Genomic DNA, 19863 nt, shown 5'->3' on the forward strand with positions numbered 1-19863 from the left:
TTCGTGGGGTTATTCGATTTTTATGTCTAGATAGTTCATGTGTCCCTCTCTGGGTTGGATATGGAGGGGTTGTATCTTTCCTTATTTAGGAGGTTCTCAAGAACCTCTTAAGAAGGGTTCTTGAATAGTTGGGTATATATATATTTATTTATTTGCTAGTTGTTAGCTAGCCGAGAACTAACTTCGTGATCAGTCAAATCCTACACCATTTGAATTGCGTCGCGATTCGTGCATATGAGTTGCAAGTTTGGTTGCAACTGGGGTTTTTAGTTGCACCGTGGGGATGCAACTAAGAAAAAAAATGCTCCGAGCCGTTAGATTTGCTTCGTGATTCGTGTTAGTCTTGAGTTGCAACATAATCTGCAACTGAAATTGTTGAGATCATATGAGTGCATAACTAACTTCGTTCCGATGATATCACCGAATCTCAGTTGCAACATTGCAACTCATGACTAGCACGAATACAAAACAAAAAAAAACGATTGAAATAATGATCATGTTAGTTGAGAACTAACTTCATTCTCAGTCATATGATGTCAGCAAATCTCAGTTGCAACTCATGATGCAATTGATGAATAGCACGAATTATGAAGCAAATCTAACTATCCAAAAAACCTTTTTTTGTTGTGTCCATACTTGCAACCGAAAAAATCTTAGTTACAACTTTACTTGCAACTGGAAGAAACTTAGTTCCAACTCAACTTACAACTCATATACACAAATTATGATATATTCAAATGATGTAGCACTTGACTGAGCACACACTTAATTCCTAGCTGAGAAGTAGCAAATGTATTTATAAAATAATTGAAATTTGAGCCAGGCCCGGTCACGTGCATGTGTAGGTGCAGGACGGTAGACATATCGCGACAAGTTCAGTAACGGGCATCTGTACTATACTACTAGTACAGGGAACTGCGTAGCAGAGAGGAGGCGTGTTTCCCACCGTCGCGCTTGGACCCCAGTATGCAAATGGCTTTCATATTTATTATTCACTTTTGACAGAGTATATAGTATAGTTAGCATCACATCACAGTACACTAATTTAAGAAGCACTTGTTGAGAAAGAGAGAGAGTCATCAAGCTGATTGCCAGAGCCGGCAATGGCGTCATACGCTAGGCCATGGGAATACAGACTGCGGAAGTACCTCCTGCTTCTGGCGATGGTGGTGGTCACGGTCACGTATGCCGTGGCCTTCAACCTGCCCGGCGGTGTCTGGAGAGAAACCGCCCACGACCACCTCCCCGGTGATCCAATCTTCCGGAGCACCAACTACCGCCGTTACCTGGTCTTCTTCTACTGCAACGCACTCGCGTTTGCTGCGTCACTTGTGGTCATCGTCCTCATCCTCGTCCTCGACATTCGGCACGACAAGGAAAAGGAGACCGTCTGGCTCGTTTCTGACGTCGTGCCGCTACGAGTACTCCTGTTGGTGGACTTTGTCGGCCTCATGGGTTCTTACGTCGCCGGCAGCTGCCAGGACAAGGTTTCCACCATGTACTTCTCTGTGTTGGTGGCCGCCGTCTTGGCATACATCGTGCTTCAGACGGTGCGGAGTTGGTGGTCTCTAGGCAAGATCTCCGGCTCCAGCGCCGCGATGTCGGTCCCCAACGCGGGCTCCAGCGGCGTGCCGAGGATCATGGAGGAAGAACGGCCTCGCGAGACCCGGAAGAAGCTGAAAATCGAAGAACGGTTCCGCAAGGTTCTGATGCTTTTCTCAACGTTCGTGGTGAGTATTACCTACGTCGCAGGGTTGAGCACGCCAGGCGGCTACTGGGACAGCGCTCAGGCCGACCACCGCCCCGGAGACGCGATTCTCAGGGACCGCCAGGGCGTGCGCCTAACCATCTTCTTACTCTGCAACGCCACCGCGTTCCTGGCGTCCCTTCTCATCATCATTCTGCTCATCATCGACAAGAAGCTCCGCGAGGAAACGGTGATGCCTCTCAAGCTTTACGGGTGCATCGTCGCCGTGCTGGTCAGTCTCTTCGGCGCGTACACCGCAGGCAGCTGCAGAAAGGTGGACACTACCGTCTTCCTGGTCAGCCTGGTCGGTGCCGTTGTGATGTACATTGAACTCCATCTCTCTGTCCTTGGACCTGCCATGACAGCCATGAAGGGGAACTATTTGTGGACAAGCATCCAATGTCTCTACAATTCAGCCTCAAAATGGTTGGAAGAAAGAAGAAAATCCGACGATGGCAGGTACTACCCCGACACATGGTCTTTCTTCTTCCTCTGCAAATCATAGGCTGTATACATGACCGTGTTTCATACTCTCCATTTAGTAGCCAGGCCCTGAACAAGTCTCGTTCTCTTGTTCTACTGCTCGCCACCCTTACGGCCACCACCACTTATACGGCGGGGCTGGATCCGCCTGGCGGATTTTGGCAAGACAACGTCGTCCGAGGGCACATGGCCGGCGACCCGATCCTCCTTGCGATGCACTGGCGGCGTTACAAGGCCTTCTACTACTGCAACTCGGTTGCCTTCGTGGCATCCTTGGTTGCCATCATAATGGTTCAGAAGGGCCTTCTGGTTTGGCACCACATGCTGGAGGTGGCCATGGCACTGGAACTGTTCGGCCTCATGGGCGCGTACGTCGCCGGGAGCTACCGCGACGTGCAGACCTCCACTTACATCATGGCCTTGTTTGGCGCCGTCCTGGTCTACTTTCTGATCCACATCATCTTGTTCACGCTGAACCACGAGGACCGCAGTGGTGAATCGAATGATGATTTGCACAAGCTGTTGGAGAAGAGGCGCAAGTGGCTGCTCCTCTTCGAGATCCTGGCCGCAGCCTTTACCTACCAGGCCGGCCTCTCCCCTCCCGGCGACTTCCTGTTACAGGACGACGAGTCCGGCGGGCACCTTGCGGGCGGCTCGATGCTCCGGTACTACTTCCCGCGCCGCTACAAGGTCTTCTTCTACTGCAACTCGGCGAGCTTCATGGTGTCAATGGCCCTCATCATCCTCCTCACCAACACCTACCTGTACAGGGCAGTTATACGAAGCAATGTTCTCTCATTCTTCACGGCGGCGGGCTTGATTTGTTTTATGGGTGCCTTCGCCGCGGGAGGCACTCAAAATACCAAGACATCCTTCTACATGTTGCCGTTGGTGGCCGTGGTCCTCTTCTTCGTTGTGCGACTGTCCGTGGTGTTTCTGTTGAGGAGTCGCAAGAAGAGTAGTGGCATTATCGGCACGCCAGCTGAGACATCATCCACAGAAGAGAGGACAGCGATGGAAGAAGAAGGAAAAAGGCACGCAAGGCGCAAGTACCTGATGATGCTAGGAATCCTGGTTGCGAGCGTCACCTACAAGGCCGGCCTGAAACCGCCGGGTGGAACGTGGCTGAGCAGCTACGACGGAGACGGATACGAGGCGGGCAACCCGGTGATGCATGACAAAAGGAGGACCCGGTACCTCGTATTCTTCTACGGCAATTCCACTTCCTTTGTGGCGTCCATTGTCGTAATTGCCCAGCTGCTGCGGACGCCACTACAAGAGAGCCAAGGGTGGCTCACGGTGATCGACACGACCATCCTGCTGGATTTGGTCGCTCTACTAGGGGCGTACATAGCTGGCTCCAGCAGGGGGTGGGAGACGTCCGCCTGCTTCGTCGCGGTGATCATCGTCGTGCTGGGATGCTTGGCAATACCTACGGCGCTATCATTCTGCTGTTCTAGGAATCATGCTACCCAGCAGGAGGGTCAGCATGGCAGCCAAGAAATTCCTCCTCAGTCACTGGGACAGCCAGTGGAAGTGTTGTGATTTCGTTATCGGTCTGCTCACTAGGCCATTACTCTTCGATGTACAACCAAGCTTACGTAAAACTTTCTACTACTTCCTGTTACTAGAACTCCATCTCTACACGCAGCTTAGTTCTATCGTCCAATCTATGTTTTGCTCTACTTCTCTTTCTTTGGACTTTTAATTAATCTAGATGAGGTAATCGCCGTACCAAGAATCCCAGTTGGAGCATGTTTACGGACATAACAATGTTGTTAACCCACTAATAATCAGGCGTCAGTCTTGCTACTCGCCGATGGATCGATTTGACAATGTGGTAGGTTACTACGGCAAAACGCATTGGTCTACCCGTTACCTGATTCTATGTGTACTACTTTTGGTTATTGATAACGCTGACAATTTGATATATCGGGGTAAGTACATGGGTCATATTATCAAGCAAACAGCTCAAATGCTCATACTTGGGCCTCCTTTCCATTCAGAAGATCAAGCTGCGACAGCGCTCTCGCCTAACCTGGATCCGTCTTGGCGACGCAAACACGAAGTTTTTCCATGTGAGGGCAAATGGACGTAGAAGAAAGGTCCACATTCAGTCCCTCGTTTCGGCCGGGGGCACTGCGATCACAAACAAAGACAAAGAAGAGCTTCTCCTGAATCACTTCAAAGGGCACCTGGGGAAAAAAGCTCCCAGGCTTCTTAGCCTCGACTGGGAAAGCCTGGGCTACACTCATCATGATCTCTCTGATCTGGATGCGGCTTTTAGCGAACCTGAGATCAAAGACGCGGTTTTCTCCTTGCCTTCGGTTAAGGCGCCAGGCCCAGATGGCTTTATAGGTGCCTTCTTCAAGAACTGTTGGGATATCGTTAAGCAGGACATCATCGCCGCAATCATCCATATGTCTCATCTTCGGGACGGATGCGCCAGCCTTGTGAATTCTGCCAACATCATTCTAATCCCGAAGAAATCCGAAGCTCTGGCGGTGGGAGATTACAGACCCATAAGTCTTATACACAGTCTCTCCAAGATCTTCTCCAAGCTACTCGCCAACCGCCTCGCGCCGTGTCTCCCGGACATTGTCTCCAAATGCCAGAGCGCCTTTGTGAAGAAGCGGAGCATCCATGATAACTTCCTCCACGTCCAGAACCTCATCAGGGAGCTTCACTCCACCAAGACCCCGAGCCTCTTCCTGAAGTTGGACATCTCCAAGGCTTTTGACTCCGTGGGCTGGGCTTACCTCCTCGAGGTCCTTACGGCGCTGGGATTTGGCCAAATCTGGAGGGATTGGATATGCCTGTCTTTGTCATCTGCCACTTCCAGGGTGCTTCTCAATGGTGAGCCGGGCACCCCCTTTTGGCACGCCCGTGGTCTTCGACAGGGGGACCCGCTCTCCCCCATGCTCTTCATCCTGGCGATTGACCCTCTTCAGCGCATCCTCTCCCTGGCCACGCAACAGGGCATCCTGACTCCCATTCGCTCTAGGACCACTACTTGTCGGATCTCGCTTTATGCTGATGACGCTGGAATCTTCGTGAACCCCCGCAAGGAAGACCTTAGTGCCATCTCTTGCATCCTTGACTGCTTCGGGAAAGCTAGTGGGCTCGTCACTAACATGATGAAGACGGAGATCTTCCCGGTGCGTTGCGATGATACTGACCTTGAGGGCATTCTAGCTGACTTTCCGGCGAAGATTGCCAGCTTCCCTGGCAAGTACCTGGGCCTACCTCTTCACTTTCGGCGCCTTCGGAAGGTAGATCTGCAGCCCCTCATCGACAAGATTGCCGGAAAGCTTCCGGGATGGATTGGGAAGAACCTTGCTCGGCCTGGAAGGGTCATCCTCGCCAAAACTGTGCTCATGGCTACCGGTATCTATCATGCCACGGTCATTCCGCTGCCTAAATGGGCCCGGGACAGGATCAACAAGATTGCCAGGACCTTCGTTTGGGCTGGGGACGAGGGTGAGCACGCGGCCCAAGGGAAAGCCCTCGTTAACTGGAAAACGGTGTGCAGACCACAGACCCTTGGTGGCCTCGGTATGCCTGACATTGAGCGATCTGGACGCGCTCTGAGGCTGCGCTGGCCTTGGCTGCAATGGACCGACCCTGAGCGCACGTGGGCTGGGTCGAAGCTTCCCTGTGACGCTGCCGACATGGCACTCTTCAGGGCTTCCACCAAGATCACCCTCGGCAACGGGAAGGCGACATCCTTCTGGCATGACAACTGGTGCGGGCGGGGCCCCCTATCTATTTGGGCGCCTGATCTCTTCAAGATTGCTTCCCGGAAAAACCGCACAGTTGCCAAAGAGCTTAGCGACTACAATTGGATCCGCTCCATCGCCTCCATTAGCACTCCTACCCAGCTGGCACAATATTTAGAGCTTCGGGACATCATCCACACCGTCACCCTTATCCCTGAGCATACAGACTCCATCTCCTGGACTCTCACTAACGATGGGACTTACACTGCCAGCTCGGCATATAATGCTCAGTTCTTCGGTGTACATGCCAGATTCATCGCCAACAAAATCTGGGAGGCCCACGCCGAGCCGAAATGCAAACTTTTTGGCTGGCTTGCTCTTCACGGAAGGCTGCTCACTGCAGACATGCTCGCCATTAGGGGATGGCCCCATGACCCTCTTTGCCCTCTTTGCCTCCGTGCTCCTGAGACAGCCGAGCATCTCTGCAAGGAATGCCCCTTTACCATGGCCATTTGGAATCAGATCAAGTCCTGGGACAACGATGACAGTATTGACACCAGCCATGATTACAGCTCGACCTCGGAGTGGTGGGATGCCATGATCAGCGGAAAGACTAATAAGGATCAGAAACGCTTCAGCGGCCGTTTCCTCTATGTTCTTTGGAATGCTTGGAAGGAGCGGAACAGGCGCATTTTTACTGCGCGTCGCCTCACCTATCTGGAGGTGGCTGACATCTCTAGGGAAGACATTCTGCAGCGGGACCGTGCCATCAACGGCTTCGGGCCGGCTATCCCGGCCGAGCCGGACTAGTTTTTTCTCTTTCTTGGGTCGGTTTCTAGGGTGGTTTTCTGGGCATATTACCACCTTAATCTAAATATGCCCTTCTTTGTACAGTTTGGTTCGTTTTTCCCTCTTGCTTAATGAAAAGGCAGTGCTCCTGCCGGTTGCTCCAAAAAAAATATTATCAAGCAAACTGCAACGTATCTTACTGTGTGAAATAAATGTTGATGCCCAATAATTTAAACAGTGTGTGATGTTCGGGTAGCGCCATACGCAAGTACAACGCACACAGAAATGATTTCTAGAGCGTGACACTATGGGTGTGTTTGGTAGCCTGGCCTAACTCAGATTCCTTCTCCCGCTTGAGATATCTCATCTCATACAAGCTGACTTGAGATTTTGAGGCGTGTTTGGTGGCTCGTTTGTGTTGAGATAATCTGAACCAATACATTGTTTGGCAACATCTGTGGATTGAGATTGGCCCAAAACATAAGAAATTACATACCAGTTCAAACTTTTACACAAAAGACCCTTAATAAAATTTTCGAAATCAATCGGGTCCCTGTCTATGGAACAACACGGCAGGGTGCGGTGGAGCTCCGGCGGCGCGAGGTGGTAGGCGGTGGGCGACGCGCCGGCGGGCGGTGGTGCGCCTGTTGCTGCTGCTCGGCGGCAGAACAAGAGGGTGGCCGCCGCGAGATGGGGAGGAAGGCGGCGTGACCGTTGCAGCTACTCGACGGCGGCGCGGCCGTTGCTTCTGCTCGGTGGCGGCGCGGGCGGCTGGGGACGCGGGAGGACGGCGACCGAAGGGAGAGGCAGAAGGCGGCCTGCGGGATGACGAAAGTGGCCGACGGAGAAGCATGGGCCTCGGGCTCGGCCGACGGGAGATCTGGAGGCGGCGCTTGCTTCTGCTCGGCGGTGGCGGCCCTTGCTCCTGCTGGCGGCGGCGCAGGTGGCTAGGGACGCGGTAGGACGGTGGCGACGGGAGAGGCGGAGCCAGGCCGATGGGGGGAGCCTCGGGCTCGGGGGCTTGCGGTTGTTAGAAATGAACGAGAAAGAGGTGGGGGCTGGGGGTCTGGGGGGGTCCGCGGTGCGATTTTGCGGGATGGCTCAGCTAGGCTGAGTTGTGAAGCTCGATTTGAGCTTCACAACCGGGCCTGTCTAATGAGCCTTTTTCGTATGAGGTGGGATAGTTGAGATGAGTTGACACAGTCTAACAAACACATGTTTCCTCTAAAAATCTGTGTGGAGATGAGATTTTCTGAGTTGCCCCAGGCTACCAAATACATCCTATATTTCCACACTGTCAACTTCGGAGGAACCGTTAGCATATACGTTCACTAGAGCAAAATGTTGGAGGGTAATCGACCATGTGTAAACTATTTGCGGCAATTCCTTTTATGTGTCCGTCTCGCTTTCTTCTACCAATTCCAAACGATAACAACAGATTCAAAATCGTGTGTAAAACTTTCCCAAGATTGCCTCCTAGTCCTCTTTGCCTTTGATCACACTAATCAAATGTAATCATTTTCACATTAGATTTAGCAATAAAAAATCCCAAGATTATGAGAAGATTAGACTCCCAACCCCTCTCCTCTCGATCGATCGATCTCTTTCACACTTCTGCTCGTGCCAAATTACTAGAACACCCAAGCCTCTACTCCAATGATGTCCGTGCCACCCTCTCGAGAGTTCCGTTTCTATAAGCAGGACATGTCATCCTACGTGACCTTCACCATCCATGCGGCGAGGGCGGAGAGCTGGATCCGCCGTGTGAAGGAGCATTACCTCGGCGTCGCTCCGACAAAGTGCATTGTGATGGACTGCGATTACACCCTACCTAAGCCAGGTTGCCAGAAAAAGCTTACACTGGAGGAGAGGCAGCGTGTTTCTGCCATCCAACTCTGTATTGCCGGCGAGGAGGATGCTCGAATACTATGGGATCACAGTCATATTAGGGGCACGCGACCTCTAGAGGATGATCCCGAACCCCACGACCAACTATCATGGTTCTATGTATGCTCTATCCAACCATTACATCAAGAAAATGCTTGTGAAAAAGGAGCGAAAATCCATTAGACGCGACAACTGGTCCGAGTTTATGTTGCGCGTTGATCATATCAAGTTGCGTCTCTAGATGCTTGCCTCGACTTCGAGATATCTAGGGGGAACTAGCGTTTAGTCGGCTACAATAGCATTAAGGGTCAGCTCAATGTATAGATGATGTAATAGACCATCGATCCTTCTATGTAATGAAGTTATGCATTTTTTACTTCCTTGCAATGTAGAACTACACTGTACATCTCACAACATAGTCATGCGTTATATCCTACAGAAGGTAAGCACTACGTTGCACATCGCACACGGTTTCTCACAACACAACCATATACCATGTACTACAACATGGAAGCACAACATTGTACATCCCACGTGCTTCTATATTACATAATCGTGTGTGATAGACATCCCTTGTTTCATCACTTCCTGGTTTATGTATGTGAAATTATTATATATTTACAAACCATCATGTTAGGTAAAATCTAGAAAATAATTAACCGAGAGATATCTAAAAATATTATTCTCAAACATTTTCCCCATACCATTTATGATGTATTCTCCACGTGCAATCATCCTACAATGCAAACGATCCCTTCTCCCCAACCATGTGTGTTATGTGGGGACCATCATGTCGGATAGTCGCAATCCTTACCACTATCTTTCATAAATTAGGACCAAGATCGTCTTTATCCGATGGGACTCCACTCCACATACCACAGCTGCTCCCTCTTTGGAATCACTACGACTACCTAGTCCCATAAAAGCAACTAGTTGACGAGGCTGAAGCAAGCTTCTAGGAGCTGGAATGTCGATGAACTCCCATGTGACACACTGGCTATGAAGTCGCGTCGATCCACGCGTTCGGATGTCTGATCTACCGCTGATACCTATGGTCAAGACGGCTCCTACTTGACCTCCACTGTGGCTACGACGGCGCAAGCCTGCGTGCCCTCGCACTCCCGCAAGTTTACATTGTTAGCTTTTATATGTTTTTCTTTAGCTCAGATCTACTCTAAGAGCCAGTGTTTTTAGTGGCAAGATTGGATTACATAGTGAGTCATATCCATGTTTTATTCACGAGTTAGATCCATTATTTGTGTAGTTCATTACTAATGTGTTAGTTAGATCTACATATGCAGTAGGTCGGACACGTTAAAATATTGGGCATGGCAAGATCTTCTTTGTAAGCACACTTAGCTTAAGCTTGGCTATATGCTATTGTTTATGGAAAGATTAGGTTATTATAGTTAGCTAGCTTGTTTATATATTATTTTGTGTATGCCATTGTGTATGGAAATATTTGACATGTAACCATATTTGGGTTAAGCTTGATCTACATATTATTTCACCCCCATTAGTAGTTTTCGTTCTAAACTTGTGTAATAGGGATATTATTTTGATAACACTTCATAAGAAGGCAAATGAAGGAGTGCGATGTTTATATTATCGCTATACCTTTGTCTTGTTTTTCTCAACTTCGTCCTCCCATGGCACCCACAGTGACGAATTAAGTTAATTTGTACATCTAATAATGTTTTCTATTTATGTTTATAGTTCGAATAGCATTTTTTACTATTTTTTTAGATTCTTTGAGTAATATTTGCAAAAGCAGAAGTGCACTGCCACAAGTGGCATGGTGACCCAATGACAAATGGAGAAATCTCTCTCTTTTATCCTTGTAAAATACATCACCATCGCTGAGACAAAGACGTAACCAAGAAAAGTAAAAATTCTCTTATTTTTTTGTATCTTTCTCGTTTGTAGAGCTACCTCATAAAACTATGACGGAAGTTTATGTATACATATGATGTATCATATGTGCAATAAAATTGAAACTTTGTACTGTATTTTGTATGAGTGTTCAACTCGGCATATATTTGTTAGTATCGTGGTTTTGCATGCACAACCAGTCGGTTTTGTCTAAACAACGTTTGCAATGTATACGATCAATATACGAGGATCGGAAAAGATCGTGTGCGATCGTATTAAACACAAATGATCCACGTTCAAAGGTTTTTTTGCGAAGGGTCTCCTACTGCAGATGATTACAGATGCAAGACCATTTGCGATAGTATATCCCGTCGCACACTGTTTGTTTTACCTTCTGCATTGTAGAGGCACATCGTCCATCCTGGCATAGTGAAGGTCAGCTCACAAATATTATTACACTCACATACTAGCTCATACAGTAGTCAACACTAAAGAAAAATAAAAATTAGTAGGCCAAAAATACATGAGCACTCGTGTTAAATTTGCACAATTCTACAAGAAAATGCATAGATGATGAACCACCCTTATTTTAATCTCACACCACCATGAACTGGTTGGGTTCTTTGGTTTCTTAATTATCTTATCAAGCTTGTCGAGCCAACTCGAGTATTTACCGGGTCAAGTTAACATGGGATTTTAAGCATGTTATGTTAATGAGTTGAGTCGAGCAAACTTGTTAACTAACGAGTATTTGCGAGTTGAGTCGAGCTGGCTTGATATCCACGCCTAGGTAGATATCCTTTTCTTGGAACATGATCTCCTGAAAGTTGTGAATATGAAACTAATTCTATGTCTATTTGAAGAACTCTCAGGACTCAAAATTAATTTTCACAAGAGTGAGATTTATTGTTTTGGTAAGGCAAATGATGAGGTTGACCAGTACAAACAGATATTTGGCTGTGATGCTGGGCGCCTTACCATTTAAATATTAGGTATTCCTATCCATTACAGAAAGCTTAGAAATTCTGATTGGTACCCAGTGGAGACACGGTCTGAAAGTAAATTGGGATGCTGGAAAAGAAAATTACTGTCATATGGAGATAGACTTGTTCTTATCAATTCAGTTTTAACAAGTTACCTATGTTTATGTTATCTTTTCTAGAGATAACTGTTAGGGTAAGGAAAAGATTGGATTTCTATAGATCTAGATTCTTTTGGCAATCTGAGGAAAATAAAAGAAAATATAGACTTACCAAGTGGAACATTGTCTGCCGACCCAAAGAACAGGGGGTCTAGGTATTGAGGTTCTTGAACTCAAAAATAGATGTTTATTGAGTAAGTGGCTTTATAAACTTCTGAACGAGGAAGGGGTGTGGCAGGAATTGCTACAGAATAAATACCTAAGACATAGGATCCTATCTGAGGTAACAGCTAAACCTACAAACTCTCCCTTTTGGAAGGGACTAATGGGGGTCAAGGATGATTTTTTTTAGTAGAGGTTTTTTCAAAGTAGGTAATGGAGTAAATACTCGTTTTTGGGAAGATACTTGGTTAGGAAAAACATCATTAGCCCAACAATATCCATCCTCATATAATATTGTGCATCACAAAAATGTAACGGTAGCTCATGTGTTAGCTCAAACGCATCTGAATATCAGTTTCAGAAGGTTGTTGGTGGGAAACAAATGGACTTTATGGCTATAGTTATGCCGAAAGCTTAAGAAGATTAACTTATCTGATGAAAATGATCAATTTGTTTGGAATTTGACAACAAATGGTTTGTTTATAGTGAAATCTATGTATGAAGATCTTATGAATGACCATACACCTTTTTTGCGAAAATACATATGGAAAGTTAAAGTCCCCCTTAAGATAAAAATATTTTTGTGGTTCTTCAGTAGTAAGGTGTTGCTTACTAAAGATAATTTAGCTAAAAGACGATGGAATGGGTGCACAAAATGTGTTTTTTGCGGAGAGCAGGAGACTATTGAACACTTGTTTATCACTTGTCCTTTAGCTAAAATACTTTGGCGCACGGTTAATTTTACGTTTAATCTTCCACCTCCAACCAATATTACGAATATGTTTGGTAATTGGTTAAATGGAGTTGATAGACATTCTAAGGCTTTTATCCGTATTAGGGTTTCTGCTTTGTGTTGGTCTATATGGAGGGCGAGGAACGATATTATTTTTAACAAAAAAAACATTATTTTCACTTCTTGCAGGTTATCCATATGGTGTCACATTGGGTTCAGCTGTGGGCTCTTCTGTCACCGGAGGGACAGCGGGATGCTATGGCTACTGGATGCATACGGCTCTAGATGGTCTCTCAGGATATCTTGTGCCAGGCTGGCTGACGGCACAATAAACGGCTACATGTGTAGTCCAGTTTCACTTTGTTTCTTTTGCTGGTTGATTCTTGTATCAACTCTGGGCGATGCATGAGATGTTATAAACTTGTACTCGTAAATGTTTTTAATAAAAAGTCGTGTGTATCATCATGATGCAGAAGCCGGGATTTCATTCCCCATTTCGATAAAAATGCTAACACACAACAATTTCTAGATGCATTGAACTTGTTTATCCCTCGAAGAACAACATGCAATGAACTCACCATGGAACTCAAGAGATTCCATTTTGACTCAAGAGATTCCATTTTGACTCCCATTAGAATACGACCTGACTTACCTTTAGAAGGGAAAATATGCCAACCAATTGATTTTGAGGATCAATGCGGCGAATCAAATTAGGTTTGTAATTCTTTTTCATAGTTTCTTTTTTTTAACAAGGGAGAGGGGTCTCGAAGGACCCTGATTGGTGCATTAAATCATCGTCGGTGGGTACCATTTACATTAAGGACCTTACAGGAAAAAAGAAAATACAACATAGCCTCGAATATTTGCACAAAGGACCCTAGAACAAAAATAGAAAATGCGATCTAATCCATGGTCCTCTCCACCGGAAGAGGGATTCCACCGTCGGCCACTTTCACTCCACTGGGGACAAACCACTTGGTGGCGCGTGATACGTCTCCGACGTATCGATAATTTCTTATGTTCCATGCCACATTATTGATGATATCTACATGTTTTATGCATACTTTATGTCATATTTATGCGTTTTCCGGAACTAACCTATTGACGAGATGCCGAAGGGCCAGTTGCTGTTTTCTGCTGTTTTTGGTTTCAGAAATCCTAGTAAGGAAATATTCTCGGAATCGGACGAAATCAACGCCCAGCATATTAGAATCTCCGGAAGCATCCAGAACACCCGAGAGCCGCCAGAGGGAAGCCCTGGGGGCCCCACACGCCACCCTGGCGCGGCCAGAGGGGGGGCCGCGCCGCCCTATGGTGTGGTGGCCCCAGGCCCCCTCCGAGGCTGCCCTTTCGCCTATTTAAAGCCTCCGTCGCGAAAACCCTATCACGATCGACGAAACCCGCAAAAACCTTCCAGAGCCGCCGCCATCGCGAAGCCAAGATCTGGGGGACAGGAGTCTCTGTTCCGGCACGCTGCCGGGACGGGGAAGTGCCCCCGGAAGGCTTCTCCATCATCACCACCGCCATCTTCATCAGCGCTGTTGTCTCCCATGAGGAGGGAGTAGTTCTCCATCGAGGCTAAGGGCTGTACCGGTAGCTATGTGGTTCATCTCTCTCTATGTACTTCAATACAATGATCTCATGAGCTGCCTTACATGATTGAGATCCATATGATGATGATTGTAATCTAGATGTCGTTATGCTAGTCAAGTGAATTTTACTTATGTGATCTCCGGAGACTCCTTGTCCCACGTGTGTAAAGGTGACAGTGTGTGCACCGTGTGGGTCTCTTAGGCTATATTTCACAGAATACTTATTCACTGTTATAGATGGCATAGTGAAGTGCTTATTTATATCTCTTTATGATTGCAATGTGTTTTGTATCACAATTTATCTGCATGCTACTCTACTGATGTTATTAAAGTAGTTTTATTCCTCCTGCACGGTGTAATGGTGACAGTGTGTGCATCCGTGTTAGTACTTGGCGTAGGCTATGATTATGATCTCTTGTAGATTATGAAGTTAACTATTGCTATGATGGTATTGATGTGATCTATTCCTCCTACATAGTGTGAAGGTGACAGTGTGCATGCTATGTTAGTACTTGGTTTAGTCGTGTTGATCTTTCATGCACTCTAAGGTTATCTAAATATGAACATTGAATTGTGGAGCTTGTTAACTCCGGCATTGAGGGTTCGTGTAATCCTACGCAATGTGTTCATCATCCAACAAGAGAGTGTAGAGTATGCATTTATCTATTCTGTTATGTGATCAATGTTGAGAGTGTCCATTAGTGAAAGTATGATCCCTAGGCCTTGTTCCTAAATACTGCTATCGCTGCTTGTTTCTTTGTTTTCTTGCGTTACTCTTTGTTGCGTTACTACTGCTTGTTTACTGTCCTGGGCAAAGCACTTTTCTGGTGCCGTTGCTACTGCTCATACTTATTCATACCACCTGTATTTCACTATCTCTTCGCCGAACTAGTGCACCTATACATCTGACAAGTGTATTTGGTGTGTTGGGGACACAAGAGACTTCTTGCTTTGTGGTTGCAGGGTTGCATGAGAGGGATATCTTTGACCTCTTCCTCCCTGAGTTCGATAAACCTTGGGTGATCCACTTAAGGGAAACTTGCTTTCTTTCATTCTACAAACCTCTGCTCTTGGAGGTCCAACACTGTCTACAGGAAAAGGAGGGGGCGTAGACATCAAGCTATTTTCTGGCGCCGTTGCCGGGGAGGAAAGGTAAAAGGTACTCACACTCCGGATCTCGGCTACCAAGCTATTTTCCGCCGTTGTAAGTACTCGAAGCTATTTCCTTTAGATCCTGCAATTGCATCTTTTTGTTTCTTGTTTACACTAGTAAGGCATAATGGAAAACAACAAAAATATGAGAGATCTTTATGAACTTTATCTTGAATTAGGACATGATGTGTTTGAAGAGAGAATTAAAAAACCCATGGAACTTTATATGCATGCTAATGGGAATGTTATTAATATGAATGTTTTGAACACTATTGTTGCTAATGCTATGGAAAATTCTAACCTTGGGGAAGCTGGTTTTGATGAGCATGATATTTTTAGTCCCCCAAGCATTGAGGAGAAAATTTACTTTGATGATACTTTGCCTCCTATTTATGATGATTATAATGACAGTAGCCTTTTGTTACCACCTGTTATGGAGGATAAATTTGATTATGATTACAATATGCCTCCTATATTTGATGATGAGAATAATAATGATAGCTACTTTGTTGAATTTGCTCCCACTATTACTAATAAAATTGACTATGCCTATGTGGAGAGTAATAATTTTATGCATGAGACTCATGATAAGAATGCTTTATGTGATAGTTATATTGTTGAGTTTGCTCATGATGCTACTGGACATTATTATGAGAGAGGAAAATATGGTTGTAGAAGTTTTACTGTTACTAAAACACCTCTCTTTATGCTGAAATTTTTGAAGTTACACTTGTTTTATCTTTCTACGCTTGTTGCATTATGCCTACATAACTTGTTTATTTACAAGATCCCTTTTCATAGGAAGCATGTTAGGCTTAAATTTGTTTTGAATTTGCCTCTTGATGCTCTCTTTTGCTTCAAATACTACTTCTTGCGAGTGCATCATTAAAACTGCTGAGCCCATCTTAATGGCTATAAAGAAAGCACTTCTTGGGAGATAACCCATGTGTTATTTTGCTACAGTACTTTGTTTTATATTTGTATCTTGGAAGTTGTTTACTACTGTAGCAACCTCTCCTTATCTTAGTTTTGTGATTTGTTGTGCCAAGTGAAGCCTCTAATCGAAGGTTGATACTAGATTTGGATTTCTACGCAGAAACAGATTTCTATCTGTCACGAATCTGGGCTGTTTTCTCTGTAGGTAACTCAGAAAAATATGCCAATTTACGTGCGTGTTCCTCAGATATGCGCGCAACTTTCATTAGTTTTGAGTTTTCTGATTTGAGCAACCGAAGTATTTATTAAAAATTCTTCTTTACAGACTGTTCTATTTTGACAGATTCTGCCTTTTATTTCGCATTGCTTCTTTCGCTGTGTTGGGTGGATTTCTTTGTTCCATTACCTTTCAGTAGCTTTGAGCAATGTCCAGAAGTGTTAAGAATGATTGTGTCACCTATGAACATGTGAGTTTTTGATTATGTACTAACCCCTCTAATGAAGTTTATGAGAAGTTTGGTGTGAAGGAAGTTTTCAAGGGTCAAGAGAGGAGGATGATATACTATGATCAAGAAGAGTGAAAGCTCTAAGCTTGGGGATGCCCCAGTGGTTCATCCCTGCATATTTCAAGAAGACTCAAGCATCTAAGCTTGGGGATGCCCAAGGCATCCTTTTCTTCATCGACAACATTATCAGGTTCCTCCCCTGAAACTATATTTTTATTCGGTCACATCTTATGTGCTTTACTTGGAGCGTCTGTTTGTGTTTGTTTTTGTTTTTATTGAATAAATGCTTGTGTGGGAGAGAGACACGCTCCGCTGGTTCGTATGAACACATGTGTTCTTAGCTTTTAATGTTCATGGCGAAGGTTGAAACTGCTTCGTTAATTTGTTATATGGTTGGAATCGGAAAATGATACATGTAGTAATTGCTAAAATGTCTTGGATAATGTGATACTTGGCAATTGTTGTGCTCATTTTTAAACTCTTGCATCATATACTTTGCACCTATTAATGAAGAAATACATAGAGCATGCTAAAATTTGGTTTGCATAATTGGTCTCTCTAAGGTCTAGATAATTTCTAGTATTGAGTTTGAACAACAAGGAAGACGGTGTAAAGTCTTATAATGTTTACAATATGTATTTTATGTGAGTTTTGTTGCACCGGTTCATCCTTGCGTTTGTTTCAAATAAACCTTGCTAGCCTAAACCTTGTATCGAGAGGGAATACTTCTCATGCATCCAAAATCCTTGAGCCAACCACTATGCCATTTGTGTCCACCATACCTACCTACTACATGGTATTTCTCCGCCATTCCAAAGTAAATTGCTTGAGTGCTACCTTTAAAATTTCCATTCTTTATCTTTGCAATATATAGCTCATGGGACAAATAGCTTAAAAACTATCGTGGTATTGAATATGTACTTATGCATCTTATCTCTTATAAGTTGCTTGTTGAGCGATAACCATGTTTCTGGGGACGCCATCAACTATTTCTTTGTTGAATATCATGTGAGTTGCTATGCATGTTCGTCTTGTCTGAAGTAAGGGTGATTTATCATGATCAAATGGTTTGAGTATGCATATTGTTAGAGAAGAACATTGGGCCGCTAACTAAAGCCATGATCCATGGTGGAAGTTTCAGTTTGGACAACAAACCTCAATCTCTTATGAGAATATTATCTATTGTTGAAAGCTTGTGCATTAAAGAGGAGTCCATTATCTGTTGTCTATGTTGTCCCGGTATGGATGTCTAAGTTGAGAATAACCAAAAGCGAGAAATCCAATGCGAGCTTTCTCCTTAGACCTTTGTACAGGCAGCATAGAGGTACCCCTTTGCGACACTCGGTTGAAACATGTGCTATGCTATGATAATCCATGTAAATCCAAGCTAATTAGGACAAGGTGCGGACACTATTGGTATACTATGCATGGGGCTTGCAACTTGTAGGATATAATTTACATAATACATATGCTTTATTACTACCGTTGACAAAATTGTTTCTTGTTTTCAAAACCAAAGCTCTAGCACAAATATAGCAATCAATGCTTTCCTCTTTGAAGGACCTTTCTTTTACTTTTATGTTGAGTCAGTTCACCTATTTCTCTCCACCTCAAGAAGCAAACACTTGTGTGAACTGTGCATTGATTCCTACATACTTGCATATTGCACTTGTTATATTGCTTTGCATTGACAACTATCCATGAGATATACATGTTACAAGTTGAAAGCAACCGCTGAAACTTCATCTTCCTTTATGTTGCTTCAATACCTTTACTTTGATTTATTGCTTTATGAGTTAACTCTTATGCAAGACTTATTGATGCTTGTCTTGAAGTACTATTCATGAAAAGTCTTTGCTTTATGATTCAATTGTTTACTCATGTCATTTACATTGTTTTGATCGCTGCATTCATTACATATGCTTACAATAGTATGATCAAGGTTATGATGGCATGTCACTTCAGAAATTATCTTTGTTATCGTTTACCTGCTCGGGACGAGCAGGAACTAAGCTTGGGGATGCTGATACGTCTCCGACGTATCGATAATTTCTTATGTTCCATGCCACATTATTGATGATATCTACATGTTTTATGCATACTTTATGTCATATTTATGCGTTTTCCGGAACTAACCTATTGACGAGATGCTGAAGGGCCAGTTGCTGTTTTCTGCTGTTTTTGGTTTCAGAAATCCTAGTAAGGAAATATTCTCGGAATCGGACGAAATCAACGCCCAGCATCTTAGAATCTCCGGAAGCATCCAGAACACCCGAGAGCCGCCAGAGGCAAGCCCTGGGGTCCCACACGCCACCCTGGCGCGGCCAGAGGGGGGGCCGCGCCGCCCTATGGTGTGGTGGCCCCAGGCCCCCTCCGAGGCTGCCCCGCCTATTTAAAGCCTCCGTCGCGAAAACCCTATCACGATCGACGAAACCCGCAAAAACCTTCCAGAGCCGCCGCCATCGCGAAGCCAAGATCTGGGGGACAGGAGTCTCTGTTCCGGCACGCTGCCGGGACGGGGAAGTTCCCCCGGAAGGCTTCTCCATCATCACCACCGCCATCTTCATCAACGCTGATGTCTCCCATGAGGAGGGAGTAGTTCTCCATCGAGGCTAAGGGCTGTACCGGTAGCTATGTGGTTCATCTCTCTCTATGTACTTCAATACAATGATCTCATGAGCTGCCTTACATGATTGAGACCCATATGATGATGATTGTAATCTAGATGTCGTTATGCTAGTCAAGTGAATTTTGCTTATGTGATCTCCGGAGACTCCTTGTCCCACGTGTGTAAAGGTGACAGTGTGTGCACCGTGTGGGTCTCTTAGGCTATATTTCACAGAATACTTATTCACTGTTATGGATGGCATAGTGAAGTGCTTATTTATATCTCTTTATGATTGCAATGTGTTTTGTATCACAATTTATCTGCATGCTACTCTACTGATGTTATTAAAGTAGTTTTATTCCTCCTGCACGGTGTAATGGTGACAGTGTGTGCATCCGTGTTAGTACTTGGCGTAGGCTATGATTATGATCTCTTGTAGATTATGAAGTTAACTATTGCTATGATGGTATTGATGTGATCTATTCCTCCTACATAGTGTGAAGGTGACAGTGTGCATGCTATGTTAGTACTTGGTT

At 45.1% G+C, this 19863-nt stretch overlaps 1 protein-coding gene across 1 annotated transcript; it reads left to right on the forward strand.

Annotated features, from left to right (window-relative positions):
• Positions 1–1075: 1075 nt before the first annotated feature.
• LOC127305527 (uncharacterized) lies at positions 1076–4026 on the forward strand. The gene is made up of 2 exons (XM_051335998.2): positions 1076–2206; positions 2290–4026. The coding sequence occupies exons 1-2, from the start codon at positions 1104–1106 to the stop codon at positions 3773–3775; spliced, it is 2589 nt and encodes an 862-aa protein (XP_051191958.1). The 5' UTR covers positions 1076–1103; the 3' UTR covers positions 3776–4026.
• Positions 4027–19863: the final 15837 nt, after the last annotated feature.

The sequence above is a fragment of the Lolium perenne genome, chromosome 6 (genome assembly GCF_019359855.2).
Source record: "Lolium perenne isolate Kyuss_39 chromosome 6, Kyuss_2.0, whole genome shotgun sequence".
NCBI lineage: Eukaryota > Viridiplantae > Streptophyta > Magnoliopsida > Poales > Poaceae > Lolium > Lolium perenne.

Bases quoted from the DNA above. Each gene is read 5' to 3' on its own strand.
- LOC127305527 (XM_051335998.2), top strand. From the start codon at position 1,104: ATGGCGTCATACGCTAGGCCATGGGAATACAGACTGCGGAAGTACCTC. The intron at 2,207-2,289 runs GTACTACCCCGA...CTCTCCATTTAG, and splicing joins AGAAAATCCGACGATGGCAG to TAGCCAGGCCCTGAACAAGT.